Source organism: Mesoplodon bidens (assembly GCF_964165515.1).
Source record: "Mesoplodon bidens genome assembly, chromosome: X".
Taxonomy (NCBI): domain Eukaryota; kingdom Metazoa; phylum Chordata; class Mammalia; order Artiodactyla; family Ziphiidae; genus Mesoplodon; species Mesoplodon bidens.
The window spans coordinates 1881146-1903157 of NC_138163.1; the positions used below are offsets into that span (position 1 = coordinate 1881146).

The 22012-nt window shown below is 38.5% G+C and overlaps 1 protein-coding gene across 1 annotated transcript in view; it reads left to right on the forward strand.

The window, feature by feature from the left end:
* The window catches only part of GABRA3 (gamma-aminobutyric acid type A receptor subunit alpha3), a gene marked incomplete at both ends in the record, with an annotated part of 136867 nt that overhangs the window by 22362 nt on the left and 92493 nt on the right, over positions 1-22012 (forward strand). Inside the window, one exon of the mRNA XM_081222527.1 lies at positions 1351-1472. Within this exon, the coding sequence (XP_081078653.1) occupies positions 1351-1472 (122 nt within the window). The remainder of the gene's footprint in view (positions 1-1350; positions 1473-22012) is intronic.

A 22012-nucleotide genomic window follows, 5' to 3' on the forward strand; every position in this document is an offset into this window, starting at 1 on the left:
GTATCTATTTTATCATTTGAGTCACTCAGAACCCCTGTAAGCAGGGGAGAGATTACCTTGTTTTACCTTTTTTTTCTGCTCTGTTTTTTTTCTATAGGCACACAGTTGATGTTCATTAAAGATGCATTGAACGATTATGTGAATTGAATTAGGTTTATGAACTAAGGAATTTGGGTTCAAAATGACTTTTCAAAGTTTATCAGCTAGGGAGTGGCAGTTTAGAGTAAGAACTATTCAACTCAGATGTTCCTACTATTTTGGTGGTAAGACATATTGACTGCCTCTCACGATTCCTTCTAATTGTTAACCTGTCTCTTATTGCCCCGATTAACTGGATGCTATGAATAGTTATTATATATCTATTAATGGCAACCTTCTGGGTCCAAAGTAAGAATGGGTAAAACTGAGACCTATAGGACTATAATTTGCTTAATTGTCTACTCCAAATCACTAATACAACTGGCACTAGGATGTAGGATTCCTGACTTCTAGATTATTACTTGATTCTACACCATGCTTCTTGACCCTTGGCAACAGCCATTTCCTTCACTATATCTCTCTTTTCTTTCCCCAAATTACTCAGGGCCTTTCTTTATTTCTAGTCCCGTCAAACCACACGAAGCTCCTCCTCATAAAGTGAAAGCATTAGTCACAGCCTCGGCCTGATTAGGTGATTAGTAAAGTGCCTACTGCTTGGAAAGGCTTGCAGAAGGCATCCACACTGGATAAGCAGAAGGTAGCTGAGGGTCTCTAGAAAATCAGAAAATTTGGATTATAGTTCTATCTCTGACCCTCACTAGCAATACGACTGTGAGCAAATTTGGTGTTCTCTCTGAGCTTATTTCCCCATGTATGAAATGAAAGAGATTAGGAATCTCTTAAGAGTTCTGGTAGCTTTAACATTTAATGGACTGCATTGCTTTGTTGCCCTATCTCCATAGGGTGAGAGATAGGTAGATTACATGTAATTCAAAGGTCTTTCTGGCTCTGTTGTCCTGTGAACCTGTGTTTCTCTAAGCTAGAAAAGGGGTAAGTTAACAAAATTTTCCTTTTTTTTTTGAGGCCCTTTTGTTCATGAAACAAAATGTGATAAATAAACTTTATGCCAGGTATTATTCCCACAGATATCCTGTCCAAGATTTCTACTGGTGTTTCTCCACTGCTGGTTTGGGGCTGGACTGTATGTTTGGTAAAGCTCATGCCAAAGTGCTTGCTGGTTTGGTTGTGGTACAAAGCTATTTAATTGGCCCAATCTACTGATTGACATTTTCTTGAATTAAAGTGTTAGACATTTAATTGTTTGCTATTAAGAACTATTATTTTGTGTCTCTTTTTCTTCCACCACCTCAGACTCTCTCCGAAGCATGCTCCAGATATTCCTGATGACAGCACCGACAACATCACTATATTCACCAGAATCTTGGATCGTCTTCTGGATGGTTATGACAACCGGCTGCGACCTGGGCTTGGAGGTCAGTTATTGTTTCAAGATCTTCTTGGCTATTGTCATCTAAAAAGATTCTTAAGGTACCTTCAATAGTGTCTTGATCAATGAGGTTAGTGTAAAGCTGAGTTTCTTCCCTCTGAGCACTGGAAATTAGTTCTAATCCTTCATTTCAATGGTCAGTCTCTCTGGTCTGGTTTTGGAAGGTTCCAAATTTCACTTAGGTAAATGCATATAGGGTATTAAACCACAACATTTGGTCACACACATTTCTGGTAATAAAATACCAGTCTCTGCCTGGATGGCAGGTGTGTCCCAGGAACAGCTGGAAAACATGTCTTTGTTCTAAAAACCCTGAGCACATATCAGCCTGATATTCCAAAGAGGAGAAATCTGATGTCTAGATGGGATCTCAGTTTAGTATGATCAGCAATATGATCGCAATGAAGTAAATGCATTATAATACCTCATGGACCATATTGAAAGGGCAAGTATGCCAATGTATTTATGTTTTTTTCCTGAACCATTTGAGAATTAGAGGCAGATATCATAACGCTTTATCCCTAAATACTTCAGTGTGTATTTTCTTAGAACAAAGAAGTTATTTTATAAAATTACAATGCAATTATAAATTCAGAAAATGTGACCTGACATAATACTATTTTCTAATCTGTAGTCCATATTCAACTTTGGCCAATTATCTACATTTATTATATGATATTCTATTGTAATAAAACCCTTTCCTTCTCTTTAGTTAATTAGGTAACTATCAGCATGAACAGATGGATTCTTATTTTATTCAATGAATTGTAATCCATTAATATTATTATATATTATTATCTATTTTGATTAAAATGTTTGTTCATAATTTCCCGTGTTTGCTTAGTGGGAGCCTATTCAAGCTGAATTTTGATATATTCTCAGTTTTGAGGACTTTTTGGCATAACAGTACATTAAAGACTTAACTTGTACTCTCCCTCATTCAGCCTTATAATCAATCACTTTTTCCAAGAAGAAACAGGATCTTTTTGTGTGGGAAATTATATTTAAAATCCAACTTCTGTGTGCTAGATATTTTCATTGCTACTGGGTGTCATTTGCTTCTAGGACCTTTCAGTGGACAGAATTGAGAAAATAGAAAATTACATATATACATATACATATACACACACCTGTATATATACATATATATACATATAGACATATATACAAATATGTGTACAGATGTAGACATATATGTGTAGGTGCATGTGTAATGAGTCTATACTGATAACACTAACTCCAATTGAACAAATTATTCTTCATTGATTTATTAATTTGTTTTATTCTACAATATACATAAAATAGTGAATAGTGTTGGAATTACTATACCTATACCACTATAATAAAGTCACTTATTTTTTTATTAAAAAAATTTTCAATTGACAGCTTTATTGAGATATAATTCAAATGCCACACAGTTCACCCATTTAAACATGTACAATTCAATGGTTTTAGTGCATTTACAGAGTTGTGCAACCATCACCACAATCAATTTTTGAACATTTTCATCAGGCCGAAAAGAAATCCCATATGCATTGAGTAACTCCCCATTCCCCCAAATTCTTTCAACCCTGGTAATAATTTAGTTTTTTTTTTTTTACATCTTTATTGGAGTATAATTGCTTTACAATGGTGTGTTAGTTTCTGCTTTATAACAAAGTGAATCAGTTATACATATACATATGTTCCCATAGCTTTTCCCTCATGCATCTCCCTCCCTCCCACCCGCCCTATCCCACCCCTCCAGGCGGTCACAAAGCACTGAGCTGATCTCCCTGTGCTATGCGGCTGCTTCCCACTAGCTATCTACCTTATGTTTGGTAGTATATATATGTCCATGCCTCTCTGTCACTTTGTCACAGCTTACCCTTCCCCCTCCCCATATCCTCAAGTCGATTCTCTAGTAGGTCTGTGTCTTTATTCCTGTCTTACCCCTAGGTTCTTCATGACATTTTTTTTCTTAAATTCCATATATATGTGTTAGCATACAGTATTTGTCTTTCTCTTTCTGACTTACTTCACTCTGTATGACAGACTCTAGGTCTATCCACCTCATTACAAATAGCTCAATTTCATTTCTTTTTATGGCTGAGTAATATTCCATTGTATATATGTGCCACATATTCTTTATCCATTCATCTGATGATGGACACTTAGGTTGTTTCCATCTCCGGGCTATTGTAAATAAAGCTGCAATGAATATTTTGGTACATGACTCTTTGTGAATTATGGTTTTCTCAGGGTATATGCCCAGTAGTGGGATTGCTGGGTCATATGGTAGTTCTATTTGTAGTTTTTTAAGGAACCCCCATACTGTTCTCCATAGTGGCTGTATCAATTTACATTCCCACCAACAGTGCCAGAGGGTTCCCTTTTCTCCACACCCTCTCCAGCATTTATGGTTTGTAGATTTTTTTGATGATGGTCATTCTGACCAGTGTGAGATGATATCTCATTGTAGTTTTGATTTGCATTTCTCTAATGATTAATGATGTGGAGCATCCTTTCATGTGTTTGTTGGCAATCTGTATCTCTTCTTTGGAGAAATGTCTATTTAGGTCTTCTGCCCATTTTTGGATTGAGTCGTTTGTGTTTTTGATATTGAGCTGCATGAGCCACTTGTAAATTTTGGAGATAAGTCCTTTGTCAGTTGCTTCATTTGCAAATAGTTTCTCCCATTCTGAGGGTTGTCTTTTGGTCTTGTTTTTGGTTTCCTTTGCTGTGCAAAAGCTTTTAAGTTTCCTTAGGTCCCATTTGTTTATTTTTGTTTTTATTTCCATTTCTCTAGGAGGTGGATCAAAAAGGATCTTGCTGTGATTTATGACGTAGAGTGTTCTACCTATGTTTTCCTCTAGGAGTTTGATAGTGTCTGGCCTTACATTTAGGTGTTTAATCCATTTTGAGTTTATTTTTGTGTATGGTGTTAGGGAGTGTTCTAATTTCATTCTTTTACATGTAGCTGTCCAGTTTTCCCAGCACCACCTATTGAAGAGGCTGTCTTTTCTCCACTGTATATTCTTGCCTCCTTTATCAAAGATAAGGTGACCATATATATGTGGATTTATCTCTGGGCTTTCTATCCTGTTCCATTGATCTATATTTCTGATTTTGTGCCAGTACCATACTGTCTTGATTATTGTAGCTTTGTAGTATAGTCTGAAGTCAGGGAGCCTGATTCCTCCAGCTCCGTTTTTCTTTCTCAAGATTGCTTTGGCTATTTGGGGTCTTTTGTGTTTCCATACAAATTGTGAAAATTTTTGTTCTAGTTCTGTGAAAAATGCCAGTGGTAGTTTGAAAGTGAAGTTAAGAAAACACTCCCATTTACCATTGCAACAAAAAGAATAAAATATCTAGGAATAAAGCTACCTATGGAGATAAAAGACCTGTATGCAGAAAATTATAAGACACTAATGAAAGAAATTAAAGATGATACAAAGAGATGGAAAGATATACCATGTTCTTGGATTGGAAGACTCAACATTGTGAAAATGACTATACCATCCAAAGCAATCTACAGATTCAGTGCAATCCCTATCAAACTACCACTGCCATTTTTCACAGAACTAGTACTATCGCTTTTAGCTTCATGCTATCTCCATACTTGAATCATCATGCCTCTTATGTTTTTAGATTTTATTGAGGTATAATTAACAAATAAAATTGTAGGATTTAAGTATACAACATGATGGTTTGATATATGTATACAGTGAGAAATGATACCCCTCAATAAGTCAATGCATCCATTACCTCACATATTTTTTTTGGATGGAAAAATTTCATTCTGTTTTGTGGCTGAGTAGTAATCCAGTGTGTGCATTGTGTGTGTGTGTGTGCGTGCACGTGTGTACGTATATATATATATATATATATATATATATATATATACAGTGTATACATATATATGTACACATACCACATCTTCTTTATCCATTTATCTGTTGATGGACGCTTAGGTTATTTCCATATATTGGCTATTGTAAATAATGCTGCTATGAACATTGGGGTACATATATCTTCTCAAATCAGTATTTTTACTTTCTAAGGGTATATACCAAGGACTGGAATTGTAGGATCATATGGTTGCTCTAGTTTTAGTTTTTTTCTTTTTTTGAGGTACTTCCATAATGTTTTCTACAGTAGCTACACCAATTTATATTCCCACCAACAGTGTAGGAGAGTTTCCGTTTCTGCACATCCTTACAAACATTTGTTAATTGTGGTCTTTTTGATGATAGCCATTCTGACAAGTGTGAAATAATATGTCATTGTGGTTTTGATTTGCATTTCTCTGATGATTAGCAATGTTGAGCATCTTTTCAAGTGCCTGTTGGCCACCTGTATGTCTTTTTTGGGAAAATGTCTATTCAGGTCTTCTTCCCATTTTATAATTGAGGGTTTGTTTTGGTTTGATACTGAGCTTTTAAGAACTGTTTGTATATTTGTGATATTAACCCCTTGTTGGTCATATAATTTGCAAATGTTTTCTGCCATTCAGTAACCTGTCTTTCATTTTGTTAATAGTTTCCCTTGCTGTGCTAAAGCTTTAAAGTTTAATTAAGTCCCATTTATTAATTTTTGCTTTTGTTTCCTTTGCCTGAGGAGGCAGATCAAAAAAATATTTCTATAATTTATGTCAAAGACTGTTCTGCCTATGTTCTCTCCTGGGAGTTTTATGGTTCATGTCTTACATTTAGGTCTTTAACTCACTTTGAGTTTATTTTTGTATATTATTTGAGAAAAACATTCTAATGTCATTCTTCTACATGTTTCTGTCCAGTTTTCCCAGCACCACTTATTGAAGAGACTGTATTTTCCCCAATGTATATTTTTGCCTCTTTGGTTATAGGTTAATTGACCATAAGTGTGTGGGTTTATTTCTGGGCTCTTTATTCTATTCCATTGATCTAATTGTCTGTTTTTATGCCACTACCATACTGTTTTGATTACTGTAGCTTTGTAGTATAGTTTGAAGTCAGGGAACATGATACCTCCAGCTTTGTTCTTTGTTATCAAGATTGCTTTGACTATTCAGGGTCTTTTGGTATTCTATATAAATTTTAGGATTATCTGTCCTAGTTTGTGTATTCTGATATGGATTGCATTAAATCTATAGATTGTTTTGGGTAGTATGGATATTTTAACAATATTAATTATTCTAATTCATGATCATGGGATATCTTTCCATTTCTTTGTATCATCTTCAGTTTTCTTCATCAGTGTTTTATAGTTTTCAAAATATAGGTCTTTCACCTCCTTGGTTAAGTTTATTATTATTATTTTTTGGTATTTTTGATGTGATTTTAAAGGGGATTGTTTTCTTGCTTTCGCTTTCTGATAATTCTTTATTAGAAAAGTAAGAGATTTCTGTTTATTAATCTTGTATCCTGCAAATTTACTGAATTAATTTATTGATTCTCATATTGTTTTGTGGAGACATTAGCATTTTCTATGTATAGTATCATGTCATCTGCAAATAGTGACAGTTTCACACCTTTGCTTCCAATTTGGATGCCTTTTATTTCTTTTCTTGTCTGTTTGCTGTGGCTAGGACTTCCAATACTATGTTAAATAGAAGTGGTGAGAGAGGGCATCCTTGTCATGTTCCTGAGTTTAAAGAAAAAGCTTTCAGTTGAGCATGACATCAGCTGTGGGCTTGTCATAAGTGGCCTTTATTATATTGAGATATGTTCCCTCTATACCAACTTTGATGAGAGTTTTTAGCATGAATCGATGTTGAATTTTGTCAAATGCTATTTCTGCATCTATTGAGATGATCATGTGATTTTTATCATTTGTTTTGTTAATGTGATATATCATATTGATTGATTTATGGATATTGAATCATCCTTATATCCTTGGAATAAATCACACTTGATCATGGTGTCTGATCCTTTTCACGAATTGTTGAATTTGGTTTGCTAGTATTTTGTTGAGGATCTTTGTATCTATATTCATCAGATTTATAGGCCTTTAATTTTCTTTTTTGTAGTGTTTCATGACAGTGGTGGTCTCATATAATGAGTTTTGGAGTGTTCCTTCCTCTTCAGTTTTTGGGAATAATTTGAGAAGTATAGGTATTAGCTTTTCTTTACATGTTTGAAAGAATTCCCCTGTGAATCTGTCAGTTCTTAGAATTTTGTTTTATGGAAGTTTTTGATTACTAATTCAATTTCGATACTATTGATCAGTCTATTCAGATTGTCAGTTTCTTCCTGATTCAGTCTTGTAAGATTGTATGTTCCTAGAAATTTGTCCTTTTCTTCTGGGTTGTCCAATTTGTTGGTACATAACTGCTCATAGTATTCTCTTATGATTTTTTGTGTCTTTGAGATATAAGGTATAATTTCTCCTCTGTCATTTCTAATTTTGTTTATTTGAGTCCTTTCTCTGTTTTTCTTAATGAGCCTGACTAAAATGCATATCAATTTTGTTTATGTTTTCAAAATAACAGCTCTTGGTTTCATTGATCTTTTCTGGTCTTTTTTGGTCTCTCTTTTATTTATTTCCATTCTGATCTTTATTATTTCCTTCCTTCTGCTGACTTTGGGCTTTATTCTTCCTTTTCTAATTACTTTATATGGTAGGTTATGTTGTTTATTTGAAGTTTTTCTTCTTTCTTGAGGTAGGCCTGTACTGCTATAAATTTCCCTCTTAGAACTGCTTTTGGTGCTTTCCATAGATTTTAGAAAGATGTGTTTTTATTTTTATTTTTCTCATAGTATTTTCTCATTTCCTCTTTGATTTCTTTGTTGACCCATTAGTTTCTTAGTAACATGTTTAGTCTCTACTTGTTTATGTTTTTCCCATTGCTTTCCTGTAATTGATTTCTAGTTTCATACAGTTGTGGTCAGAAAAAAATACTTGATATAACTTCTATCCTCTTAAGTTTGTTGAGACTTGTTTTGTGGCATGTGATCTATCCTAGTAATGTTCCAAGTGTACTTGAAAAGAAACAATATTCTGCTATTTTTAGATGGAAGGTCCTGTATATATCTAAGTCCAACTGGACTAATATGTCACTTAAGGCAACTGTTTTCTTATTGGTTTTCTGTCTGGATGATCAGTCCATTGATGTAAGTGGGGTATTACTATTATTGTATAATTTTCAGTTTCTCCCTTTATGTCTGTTAGTATTTGCTTTATATATTTAGGTGCTCCTATATTAGGTGAATATATGTTAACAAATGTTACATTCTCTTTTTGTAGTGACACCTTTATCATTATATAATGCCCTCCTTTGTCTTTTGTTATAGACTTTGTTTTAAATCTACTTTGTCTGATATTAGTATTGCTACCCCAGATTTCTTTTCATCTCTATTTGCATGGAATATCATTTTACATCCCCTCACTTTCAGTCTCTGTGTGTCTTTAGCTCTGAAGTGTGTCTCTTATAGGCAGCAAGTGGATGGGTCTTGTTCTTATGTCCAATTGGCCCAGCCACCCTATGTCTTTGATTGGAGCATTTAGTTCATTGACATTTAAAATGAATATTGATAGGTATGTACTTATTGTCATTTTCTTACTTGTTTTCTGGTGTGTTTGTAGTTTTTTTCTGTTCTTATTTTAGTCTCTTTTCTTGTGGTTTGATGATTTTCTTTAGTGGTATGCTTGTGTTCCATTCTTTCTAGTTTTTGTGAATCTATTGTAGGTTTTTAATTTCTGTTTACCATACAGCTCATATGTGTTGACTTATATCTACATGTTTTAAACTGATAATCATTGAATTTCAAACACAGTCTAAAAAATCTATATTTTTTACTCCCTTCCCCACGTTTTGTGTTTTTGATGTCATATTTTACATCTTCATGTTTATCCCTTAACAGTTTTTTTTAGTTATACTTAATTTTACAATTTTTGGCTTTTAATCTTCATACTAGCTTATTTAAGTGGTTGATCCATAGCCTTTACTATTTATTTGCCTTTAGTATTTAGATATTCTTTCCTGTAAATTCTTACTTCTTGTAGCTTTAACTTTCCCACTTAGAGAAGACCTTTTAATATTTCTTTTAAGGTTGGTTTAGTAGTGATTAACTCTTTTAGTTTTTGCCTGTCCAGGAAATTCTTTATCTTTCCTTCAATTTTGAATGATAACCTTGCTGGTTAGAGTATTGTAGTTTGTAGGGTTTTTTGTTTTTTTTTTTGTAGTACGCGGGCCTCTCACTGTTGGGGGCCTCTCCCGTTCTGGAGCACAGGCTCCAGACGTGCAGGCCCAACAGCCATGGCTCACGGGCCCAGCCGCTCCACAGCATGTGGGATCCCCCTAGACCAAGGCACAAACCTGCGTCCCCTGCATCGGCAGGCAGACCCTCAACCACTGCGCCACCAGGGAAGCCCTGTAGGGTTTTTTTCTTTTAGAAGTTGAAATATATCATGCCACTCCCTTCTGGTCTGCAAAGTTTCTTCTGAAAAATCAGCTGATGGCCTTATGTGGGTTCCCTTGTATGTGACTCTTTGTTTTTCTCTTGTTGCCTTTAAAATTCTCTCCATATATTTAGCTTTTGCCCTTTTAATTATGATATGTCTTTTGTGTGTCTCTTGGGTTCATCTTGTTTGGGACTCTGTGTGTCCTTTACCTGGATATCTGTTTCCTCTTCAGGTTAGAGAAATTTTCAGCCATGATTTCATCAAATAGATTTTCTACCCCTTTATCTCTCTCTCCTTCTTCTGGGAACTCTATAATGTAAATGTTAGTATGCTTGATGTTGTCCCAGAGGTGCCTTAAGCTATCCTCATTTTCTTTTCTTTCTTTTTTTTTTTTTTGCGGTATGCGGGCCTCTCACTGTTGTGGCCTCTCCCGTTGCAGAGCACAGGCTCCGGATGTGCAGGCTCAGCGGCCATGGCTCATGGGCCTAGCCACTCCGTGGCATGTGGGATCTTCCTGGACTGGGGCATGAACCCGTGTCCCCTGCATCAGCAGGAGGACTCGCAACCACTGTGCCACCAGGGAAGCCCCTATCCTCATTTTCTTAAACTTTTCTTTTTGCTGTTCTGATTGGGTGATTTCCACTATTCTACCTTCCAGATCAATTATGCTTTCTTCTGTATCACCTAGTCTGCTGTCAGTCCCTTCTAGTGTGTTTTTCCTTTCAGTTACTGTATTATTCAGCTCTGACTGGTTCTTTTTTATATTTTCTAGTTTTTATTGAAAATCTCACTCTGGTCATGTATTCTTTTTCAAGTTCAGTTAGCATTCTTATTACTATGGGTTTGAACTGTTTATCAGGTAAATTATTTATCTCTGTTTCATTAGGGTTTTCTTTTTTCAGGGTTTTATCTAGTTCTTTCATTTGAAACATATTCCACTATCTTCTCATTTTGTTTAACTTTCTTTGTCTCTATGAAATTAGGTGAAACAGTTACCTATCCCAGTCTTGAATGTGTATCCTTGTGTGGGAGCATCCTTATGCAGTCTGTATGCTCAGTGGCTTTGGTGTGAAAGGTGGACATGTGGTGAGCACAGGCTGCATGTTCCCCTGGGGTGCACTATCAGCTACTGCCTTGGTGGAAGGTAGGGCTGGATTTGGAGTGCCTGGAGCCAGAGCTAGGTGTGAGCTGGGGATTCTCCTAGGCTCAGTGGTAGTGGTACCATTGGGGGTGGGGCTGGGGCCCAAGGGGCTGGGGTATGAATCCTGCTTCTCTCAAGTGTGTGCTTCTCTCAAGTGTGATAGCAGTCTCTGTCTATATTGGAGGTGTGGCAAGGATCTGAGGACTTGGACCTGCACTTCTGAGCTGATTCCACTTTTTCCCCAGTGTGTGTACCTAGGTTAGAGGCTGGGTTGAGGCAGGAAGGGTTGTAGCTCCACTACTGAGCTGTTTCCACTCCTTTCCCAGTGTGCTCACACACGTACGTGCTAGCAGTGGTCGTCTCTGCCCAAGCCAGAGGCAGAGTCAGGAACTGCGCTGGTTCTGTTCCTTCATAAGTGTCCACGCATGCATACACACACACACACACACACACACACACACACACATGCTGACAATGGCTGTCTCTACCTTGGACAGAGGCAGGGCTGCGGCCTGAGCTGGCTCTGTTCCCTCCAGGCATGCATGCTCCACATTAGCAAGGAGCAGTGCTGGAGCAGGATGGGCTGGAGCAGGAGCCTGGTGCAGTCTGGGTTGTGTGCTGGGGCAGTCCTGGCTGGCCAGCCAGATCGCAATTCAGTTTTCAATCTGATGCCTCTGTGCTAGGACTGGGAGCAAACAAGTGGTATGCATGTGCTCTTGAATAGTGGAGACTTCGTTTCATACAGTCCTCCAGTAAGTCATACTGATTTCCAAACCAGCTAAGGGGACTCTTTTTCCCAGTGTTGGTCCTCAAGGTTGGGGTTGCCTAATACGTGGCTTGAACCCCTTGCTCTCCTGGGAGAATCCTTAAGCTTGTGATTTCCCCCTGTTCTTCTGGGTCACCCATTGAGGGTGCAGGACCCAACCAGCTTGCTACTTTTCCCTTCCTACCAGATTGAGTGTGGTTCTTTCTTTACAACCTTGCTTGTAGAAGAGCCATTCTACTAGTTTTTGAGTCATTCTCAGTGAGTGTTGCTCTATATGTAGTTGTAGTTTTGATATATATCTGAGGGGAGGTGAGTTCAGGGTCTTTCTACTCCACTGTCTTGATCCTCTAGAAAATCCATTTTTAAACTCAACTTTACAATAATAGCTCTTGTAATTGCTTGCCATTTCTATAAATAAGTTATCTTCAGTTATCTTTTATAGTCTTTCTTTTAATGGATCTGAGACCTACCGGTTACTACAGATTTGCTCCTAATATAGCACCTTCCTGCTGTAACTCTGCTCTAGACCATTTCTTTCCTGGGATCCTATTAGTGTGGAGAAGTAGAGAGCTACCAACCAGTGTTAAAGAAGGCATGGGTCTAGATAGTTGAAATATTCCTAAGGCAGGACTGCAGAGATTGAATTCTATCTCTGACTTTAGCACCAAGTTATCACATAACATCAAATAAGTGCCTTGTCTTGTAGCACAACAGTTTCTCCACTTATCACATTAATAGCAAAAATACATAGGTAACTTAAAATTCACTTTTAAATAACCAGAACAATGTTTGCATGTCATGGTGGTCATTTAGGATGTCCAGATGGTCACCACTATCTCTGAAAACATGACAGGACGGAATAACTACAGGAGGCATTAAGATAGACCCTGGGAAGAACTTTCTTTTGTGTGTGTGGTACGTGGGCCTCTCACTGTTGTGGCCTCTCCTGTTGCGGAGCACAGGCCTCGCAGGCTCAGCGTCCATAGCTCACGGGCCCAGCCACTCCGCGGCATGTGGGATCTTCCCGGACCGGGGCACGAACCTGTGTCCCTTGCATCGGCAGGCGGACTCTCAACCACTGCGCCACCAGGGAAGCCCTGGGAAGAACTTTTGAAGTATCAGGATATTACCCTTTATGCCCCTCTAATGAGGCTATACAGACATAGTTAGCATTAATTTATTAGTCAAACTCTGGTGGGATTTCCCAGTGGGATTTAATCAGACCTATCTTGCTTTATCTCACTGGAATTCTTTGACTTTAGCTACAAATAGTCGGCAATCTGGAAGCCTTCACACTGAAAGAGGAGGCATGAGGCAAAGCAGTGAGTGGACAGAGTCTCTCCTGTCATCCAATCCAAACTACCATCTTTTCAAGTCAGTATAACAGATTTTGGAAATGATTTCTAAGAGAAGTAGTGCTAGCTACAGAGTGGACAATAATGTGGTTCTATGCTCTGTCTCCTTTGTTCTTCCCCTTCCCCAGCAAGTTACTTGAAGGCAGAAACCATGTCCTGTTAATTGCTCTCTTCCCCTGGAGTACTGAGCACAGAGTTTTGCCCATAGAAGAGGTATAGGGAAAACCATGAATGGGATATAATTGATGTGATCCCATAGGCCTTGATTTTTGTCTCTGCTTTCTTTTCTCCTGATTCATATCTTTTGGTTGGACACAAAGTTATTATACAGATAGTTCTCTCTTTTTTCTTTTGTGGCATCAACTTCCCATTCTGCCTCACTTACCAAGGGTTGAAAACAGATTTCTTGTACCTGACCCCGTGCTGCTTTCTGTCTTGGATGCTTCGTCATTTCACTGTGTGAACTGTGGGTGGCAAGGTTCCAAATCAGCAGGAATACCTGCTTTTGACTAGTTCCTATTCACTGTGCTCAACTTTCTTCAAGAGCTCAGTATAAAATTGTGATCTCTCACTCTTTTGTCTGATCTCCTGTTTGTGCTAGTGTCTTTCATTTGATTATCATCTTTTGATTTCATGCTTAATTCTTTTGCCTTCTTTCTCTTCTCTCAGTCATTAATCTCTCTGGTCCTCTGCTTTGAGTGCTTCAGCACTCATCATAGAGGCCTCCCTATGTTTTGGTCTAGTAGAAGTACCACAGCAGTTTAGAAGCCCAGTGATGGCTTTATTCGTGTTATGTCCTTAGTTTAGCATGCACTCATAACTCTCTACCATTCAAGGTCTTATTCTTTCTTCAAAACTTAAATACCATTTCCATCATGAAGTCTTCAAGCATGGGCTAGAAGACCTGAATTTATAACTTTATTTTGGCTCATTCTAGATGAGTGACCTTAAGAAGGTCATTTGACCTCTCTAAGGCATCATGTCCCACCTTTGACAACAAAATGAGGGTAACCAGCACACATGATAGCTGCTCAGGAAACTTAACTCCTCTTCCAGATCCAATCCAGTAACAAATTCTGCCATCAAAACATCCAAAAATCTGACCAGTTCCCATCACCTCTATTGCTACCAGCTTGGTGTGAGCCACCATCATCTATCACCTGAATTATTACACAAGCCTCCTCTTGCTCGGTTGGCACCTGCTCAATGAGGCCTTTTTTGCAATTGTATTTAAAATTTCTCATACAAATTCCAGCTTTATTTTCCCTATAGCAACTATTGCATTACCATAGTTTACAAATATTTTATCTACTTTCCCCCACTTGAATGTAAATTTTAGGAGTGCAGGGATTTTTTGACTCTTCGATTTACTGCTGAATTGCCAAATACTACCTAGTCCATAGTAAGTCCTCAATATTTGTTTAATGAATGAATACTTACCTCACAGGTTTATTGTGAGAAGCAAATGAAATAATATATACAAAAGTGTTTTCTAAAATTAAACACTGTAAACATGAGTTATCATTTTTCTTGTTTCCCTCAGTAGGAATTGACCACTGCTTATCCAACCCTCATGTCTTTAGTAGGATCTGTGTAGCATTTACTTCTTTGCCTTTGGCAGGGGCGTTAGTTATTTAGGTGTCTGTATCATGGTTTTTCTCTCTCTGGAAAAAGTGAGGGCTCAGCATTTCAAACTCAGGCTGGAATTCTTGGTGTCAAAGCTAGGTGGGGAATGACTAACTTTAGGGCTGCCGAATGTGCAGATAAGAAATATCTGAAAGAAAATACTCAGGAGTGAAATTGGCAGTGAGAGCCCAAGCAGACAATCCAACTGGTGCAGACTATGCCAAGAGTAATAAACCAGTTACCAGGCAACAGTATGGAAATCATAAGAGCAGTGCAAGAAGAGTGGATTTGCTGAGTGAGAAAAGAAGGAAAGGTAGAATATAGAACCTGGAGAGTTTTCTGAGTTACTGTTGCAAAGCTACACAGATATACTATATATTACTTTTGGCCTTGCCTATGGGAGCTATTCACCGTTCTAAGGTGGTTCAGTACCACCTCTCTGTAACCCTTGCCATAGGTGGAATAAGACCATTGTTTCCCTGGGGACACTAAATGGAAGGCTTGGACAGTCTTTGGTACATTCTGAAGGTGGGGGACATAGCACTGTGATGGCTTTTCTGGATGTATTCCACTGAACCAGGTATCAGAGCTGTTGAAGGCATTGTGTGTTTAACAACTCCTTTAAAAGATACTCCACTTTTCTGGATTATCCCAACTGATTCCTGAGAAAGAGACAGAATCTAGAAGAAAATAATTAAGGGTGGAAATGCCTGCAAGTCAGCTGTAGAGTCAGAAGGCAACTAGATTGATGATTACTGTAATCCTGAAGGACACAAGGGAGTTAATTGTCATCCAACTTTGAGCACTGAGCTGAAATTTGGGCTAGTAATTTGTATCTATTGAAACGAGGACCAAGTGTCATCTTGTGCCTTCTCAAGTCCAGTATTGGTCAATATAATCCTTATCCTGACCACTAGTCCAGCAGATAGAATGAAAGTTCTTCTGGGAAACCTGGCTTGCTAAGGGAATGACCAGCTATCAGAATGCCACTTGCGGTAGTCATTGTGAGGAAAGCTACTGTTTTTATGGAAAGGTATCTTTTGTCTGGAAGAGTGTAGGAATGTAAATTGATCAGTGGCAATATCACTGGGAGGTATAAGAAGTGTTGCAATTCTCAAAGACCCAGCTGATATGCTCAAAAGTCGGAGGAGGGGCTTCCCTGGTGGCGCAGTGGTTGAGAGTCTGCCTGCCAATGCAGGGGACACGGGTTCGTGCCTCAGTCCGGGAAGATCCCACATGACGCGGAGTGGCTGGGCCCGTGAGCCATGGCCACTGAGCCTGCACGTCCAGAGCCTGTGCTCCACAACGGGAGAGGCCACAACAGTGAGAGGCCCACGTACCGCAAAAACAACAACAACAACAACAACAACAAAACTCAGAGGAGAATGCAGACAGAAATGAGGTAGCTTGGTTGTCCGTGGAGGTAGAAGAGCACTTTCACAAACAGGATAAAAGTAAGCAGCAATGAATGATGTCTTACCACATTGGAATAACAGGTCAGAGATTAAATCCAATAAAGCTCAGGGAATATTGAGGGTTAGGGAAGGTTGCAATAAACTCTCAGGCCACAAAGGTGCCATAGATAGTGATATACTGTAAGGTGATGTTTCTGATTTGGGGCCACCAAAAGTCCCTAAGAGCCATACTCATTGTTATAAATGAGATTATTTGACTCAATAGAGTGGCACTATGAAATGCCAAGATATAGGCTTCCTCTTTTAGAATATACATTGTTTGACGTTTTGGGTTTTTTTTTTTGCACTCTATGCCTCCAAGTACTATCTCTTATGTAAACCTGTATATTTAGGTGATTCCACTGTGCACTGGTATGCCTCCTATGCATGCTAGACTACTTTAAGTAGACATGCAGGGTTAATACCAACTTTTCTATGACTACATAGCAATCTGTCTCATCATCTTCAAGATTCTAGGAGAGGATGGCATGAAGATTGTCAGTGGAGAAAACTGAAGATTAAACCATCCATCAACAGTATTGATCAAACCCAAGAATTGCTGAGTATATTTAATTGAATGTGGATGGAAAGCCCTCACTGCAGAATTACTGACATCTTGTTCAACATCACACAGAACCCGTGACAGATAAGATGTGGCTCAGAAATTCCATCTCAGGACTAACAAATATGTATTTCTTCTGGTTGGCCCATAGAAGATTCTGACATAAGTAGTTAAAAATAATTTAAATCAGGTATTCGAGGGATTTTGAGTTTGAAATGACAAACAGGAAGCTGTTCAAATATACTATTGTATCAGGAGGCATTTTTTTAAAAATATGGAGTCTATCAAGGTTAAAAAACAGCTGGGGTGTTACACAGATTGTTATTAGCATAGTCCTCTTGGTGAAGATCTATCGGGAAAACTGCCTTCCAATCATCACTTTTCCTCTTATGCATAAGAGGACAAGTGCATTGAGATCAAAGTTGGTCAAGGACAGTTCACTTTGGAGTTTCTACAGGAGATGAGGTCCCAGAAGTGTTAGCAGAAGTGTAGTTACCTGCATATTCAGCATGGAGCCACTCACCATGGAGGTGGAAGGATATTGTACCCTGGGCCATAAATTTGGATATAGATCATTGCAGAGACTGCTAGTTTCAGGAGTGAAGAAGTATATTCACCTGGCAGAAAGTTGAGCCTAAGATGCCAAATCTACTGCTCAGTCTTATTTATGATGAGAATGGGGAAGTGAGAGGTAAGGAAAGTCAGGAAGCAAGTTCTCTGCTTCCAAATCTCTTAACACCTCTTTTTAATGGTATATCGGTCTAGAATCCTTTGCAGTAGGATAATAGGCAGAGCTGACCTAGCATGGGAACTTTGGCAGCAGAAGCCCAAAGTGAATTAGAGTGGTATAGGTCTTCTGGTACCTGCAGCCATAAAAGGCCAGGACCAAGAATAAATGCAGATATCAAATGACAAATAATAGCAGCCTCCCAGCATTATTATTGTTTTATTTGGTCATTTCCTCATCCTTTAACAGGGATGGCTATCAGCAATATCTACTAGGGAGGTAGCCTTAGATCAGGTGGGGAACAGGGACAAGGTTTAGTCAATGAAGCTTGTTGGTATCTCTGAGTCTATCATTGATTTTACCTGACTCAAAACTCCATACTCGGGCTTCCCTGGTGGCGCAGTGGTTGAGAGTCCGCCTGCCGATGCAGGGGACACAGGTTCATGCCCCGGTCCGGGAAGATCCCACATGCCGCGGAGCGGCTGGGCCCGTGAGCCATGGCCGCTGAGCCTGCGCATCCGGAGCCTGTGCTCCGCAACGGGAGAGGCCACAACAGTGAGAGGCCCACGTACCGCAAAAAAAAACAAAAAAAAAAACAAAAAAAAAACCTCCATACTCAAGATCCTATACTATGAGTGCCCCTTTACAATTTCCAATTACTTTTTTCACATCTAGCATCTTTTATCTAATTTAATTCTCACAATGGAACTGTGAGGGGAGATACTGATATCTCTATTTCGCAGTGGTGGAACCTAAGACTAAAATGATTAAGGTAGTTTATTAGTCAATAAACAGTAGAGCCAGGGCCCAATCTCAGGGCTATTGGTTCCAAGTACAAGGTTCTTTGTTTCTCATCACTGCTATGTTTGAGAGAAATAGTGAAGCAGGGTAAAAATGAACAGCACACCCTCACAGCCCCAGTCTGCCAATCTGTGAATGTCAGGGTTTGGTGGGAGACAGTATGTTTTCTAACAAAGGGTACTGAAACAAGCCATAACTATTTCAAAGCTGGATGTCAACTTAGAGGATAGCCCCTTATAAGAAAATAAAAAAGAGCAGGTTCTGGCTAATACTGATGTAAGAGGAAAAATATGAGAGTTTTCTGGTTTAACAATAAGATTAAGGAAGGACAGCTTGGCAGACAGTGTGTCTGGAAGATAAAATTCTTTTTAGTGGGGTCAAAAGGATAGGAAAACTGTAACAAAGACTTGGGAGGAAAAACTTCTCATTTGAGTTGCAAAGATAAGATGTCTGATTCCAGGTAGAAAGACTGGGTTCTGCTCAGCTTAGCCAGGACCAACACATTAATTTATTCCACAACAAAGGGAATGAGACTACATCTCACTTGTAACACATTAATCTACAGTGATTGCAAAGGAATCCCTATTAGAGATTTCTGAGGGAAATAAAGAATTTTATTCACTGAAAGATGCCTATTACAATACCATTAAGTCTAAATAGAACCACATTTCAAATACCGAATGGACATGCTTGCATATGTCTCTTTGTGCACACGTGTAAGGATTTCTTTTGAATATAGATCTATCAGTGGAATAAATGGGTTATAAGATATACACATCTCAACTTCAGCAAATATTTCCAAATTGCTCTCCAAAATGGTTGTACCAATTTTCACTTCCTCCTAGCAGTGTATGAGAGTTCTCTTTGTTTCAGTTCTTAACCAGCACTCGGTATTCTCATGGTCTTAAATTTTTGCAGGGCTGATAGCTGTGAATGGTACCTCTTTTTAATTTGCATTTCCCTCATTATCTAGTGATGTTGGTTATTCATTGGTTACATTCATTGGTTATTCAGATTCCTTCTTTCATGAATTATGTTTCCTATTTAAGTTAGTACATTTTCAATTAATATTTATATGTGGTATGAGGTAGCAATGTACTTTTTATATATGGGTAACCTGTAGTCTGGCACATCTTTCAATAGTACATGTTTTTCTCACTGACATACAATACCTGTCCTGCCATACATCAAAACTTCATGTATCCATAGGACAGTTTCTGGGTGTACTGTTCTGTTTCATTAGTTTTGATGTATAGACTCATTTCATTTCATTTCATTTATTTATTTATTTATTTATTTATTTATTTTTAAACATCTTTATTGGAGTATAATTGCTTTACAGTGGTATGTTAGTTTCTGCTTTATAACAAAGTGAATCAGTTATACCTATACATATATCCCCATATCTCTTCCCTCTTGCATCTCCCTCCCTCCCACCCTCCCTATCCCACCCCTCTAGGTGGTCACAAAGCACCGAGCTGATCTCCTTATGCTATGCAGCTGCTTCTCACTAGCTATCTATTTTACATTTGGTAGTGTATATATGTCCATGCCACTCTCTCACTTTATCCCTGGTTACCCTTCCCCCTCCCCATATCCTCATATCCATTCCCTAGTAGGTCTGCATCTTTATTCCCGTCTTGCCCCTAGGTTCTTCATGACCATTTTTTTGTTTGTTTTTTAGATTCCACATATATGTGTTAGCATACGGTATTTGTTTTTCTCTTTCTGAATTACTTCACTCTGTATGACAGACTCTAGGTCCATCCACCTCACTACAAATAACTCAATTTTGTTTCTTTTTATGGCTGAGTAATATTCCATTGTATATGTGTGCCACATCTTCTTTATCCATTCATCTGTTGATGGACACTTAGGACAGCTACATGTACAAGAATGAAATCAGAGCACTCCCTAACACCATACACAAAAATAAACTCAAAATGGATTAAAAACCTAAATGTAAGGCCAGACACTATCAAACTCTTAGAGGAAAATATAGGCAGAACACTCTATGACATAAATCACAGCAAGATCCTTTTTGACCCACCTCCCAGAGAAATGGAAATAAAAACAAAAATAAACAAATGGGACCTAATGAAACTTAAAAGCTTTTACACAGCAAAGGAAACCATAAACAAGACCAAAAAACAACCCTCAGAATGGGAGAAAATATTTGCAAATGAAGCAACTGACAAAGGCTTAATCTCCAAAATTTACAAGCAGCTCATGCAGCTCTATATCAAAAAAACAAACAACCCAATCCAAAACTGGGCAGAAGACCTAAACAGACATTTCTCCAAAGAAGAGATACAGATTGCCAACAAACACATGAAAGAATGTGCAATATCATTCATCATTAGAGAAATGCAAATCAAAACTACAATGAGATATCATCTCACACCAGTCAGAATGGCCATCATCAAAAAATCTAGAAACAATAAATGCTGAAGAGGGTGTGGAGAAAAGCGAACACTCTTGCACTGCTGGTGGGAATGTGAATTGGTACAGCCACTATGGAGAACAGTATGGAGGTTCCTTAAAAAACTACAAATAGAACTACCATATGACCCAGCAATCCCACTACTGGGCATATACCCTGAGAAAACCATAATTCAAAAAGAGTCACGTACCATAATGTTCATTGCAGCTCTATTTACAATAGCCTGGAGATGGAAACAACCTAAGTGTCCATCATCAGATGAATGGATAAAGAATTTGTGGCACATATGTACAATGGAATATTACTCAGCCATAAAAAGAAACGAAATTGAGCTATTTGTAATGAGGTGGATAGACCTAGAGTCTGTCATACAGAGTGAAGTAAGTCAGAAAGAGAAAGACAAATACCGTATGCTAACACATATATATGGAATTTAAGAAAAAAACATGTCATGAAGAACCTAGGGGTATGACAGGAATAAAGACACAGACCTACTAGAGAATGGATATGAGGATATGGGGAGGGGGAAGGGAAAGCTGTGACAAAGCGAGAGAGAGGCATGTACATATATACACTACCAAATGTAAAATAGATAGCTAGTGGGAAGCAGCCACATAGCACAAGGAGATCAGCTCGGTGCTTTGTGACCACCTAGCGGGGTGGGTTAGGGAGAGTGGGAGGGAGGGAGATGCAAGAGGGAAGAGATATGGGAACATATGTATATGTATAACTGATTCACTTTGTTATAAAGCAGAAACTAACACACCATAGTAAAACAATTATACTCCAATAAAGATGTAAAAAAATTTTTTTAAAACTACAATGAGATATCGTCTCATACCTGTCAGAATGGCCATCACCAAAAAAATCTACAAACAATAAATGCTGGAGAGGGTGTGGAGAAAAGGGAACCATGTTGCACTGTTGGTGGGAATGTAAATTGATACAGCCACTATGGAGGACAGTATGGAGGTTTGTTAAAAAACTAAAAATAGAACTACCACACGACTGAGCAATCCCACTATTGGGCATATACCCTGAGAAAACAATAATTCAAGAAGAGTCATGTACCACAATGTTCATTGCAGCTCTATTTACAATAGCCAGGACATGGAAGCAATATAGACTCTTTTTTTTTTTTTTTTTTGTGGTACGCGGGCCTCTCACTGCTGTGACCTCTCCTGTTGCGGAGCACAGGCTCCGGACGCGCAGGCCCAGCGGCCATGGCTCACTGGCCCAGCCGGTCCGTGGCATGTGGGATCCTCCCGGACCGGGGCACGAACCCGT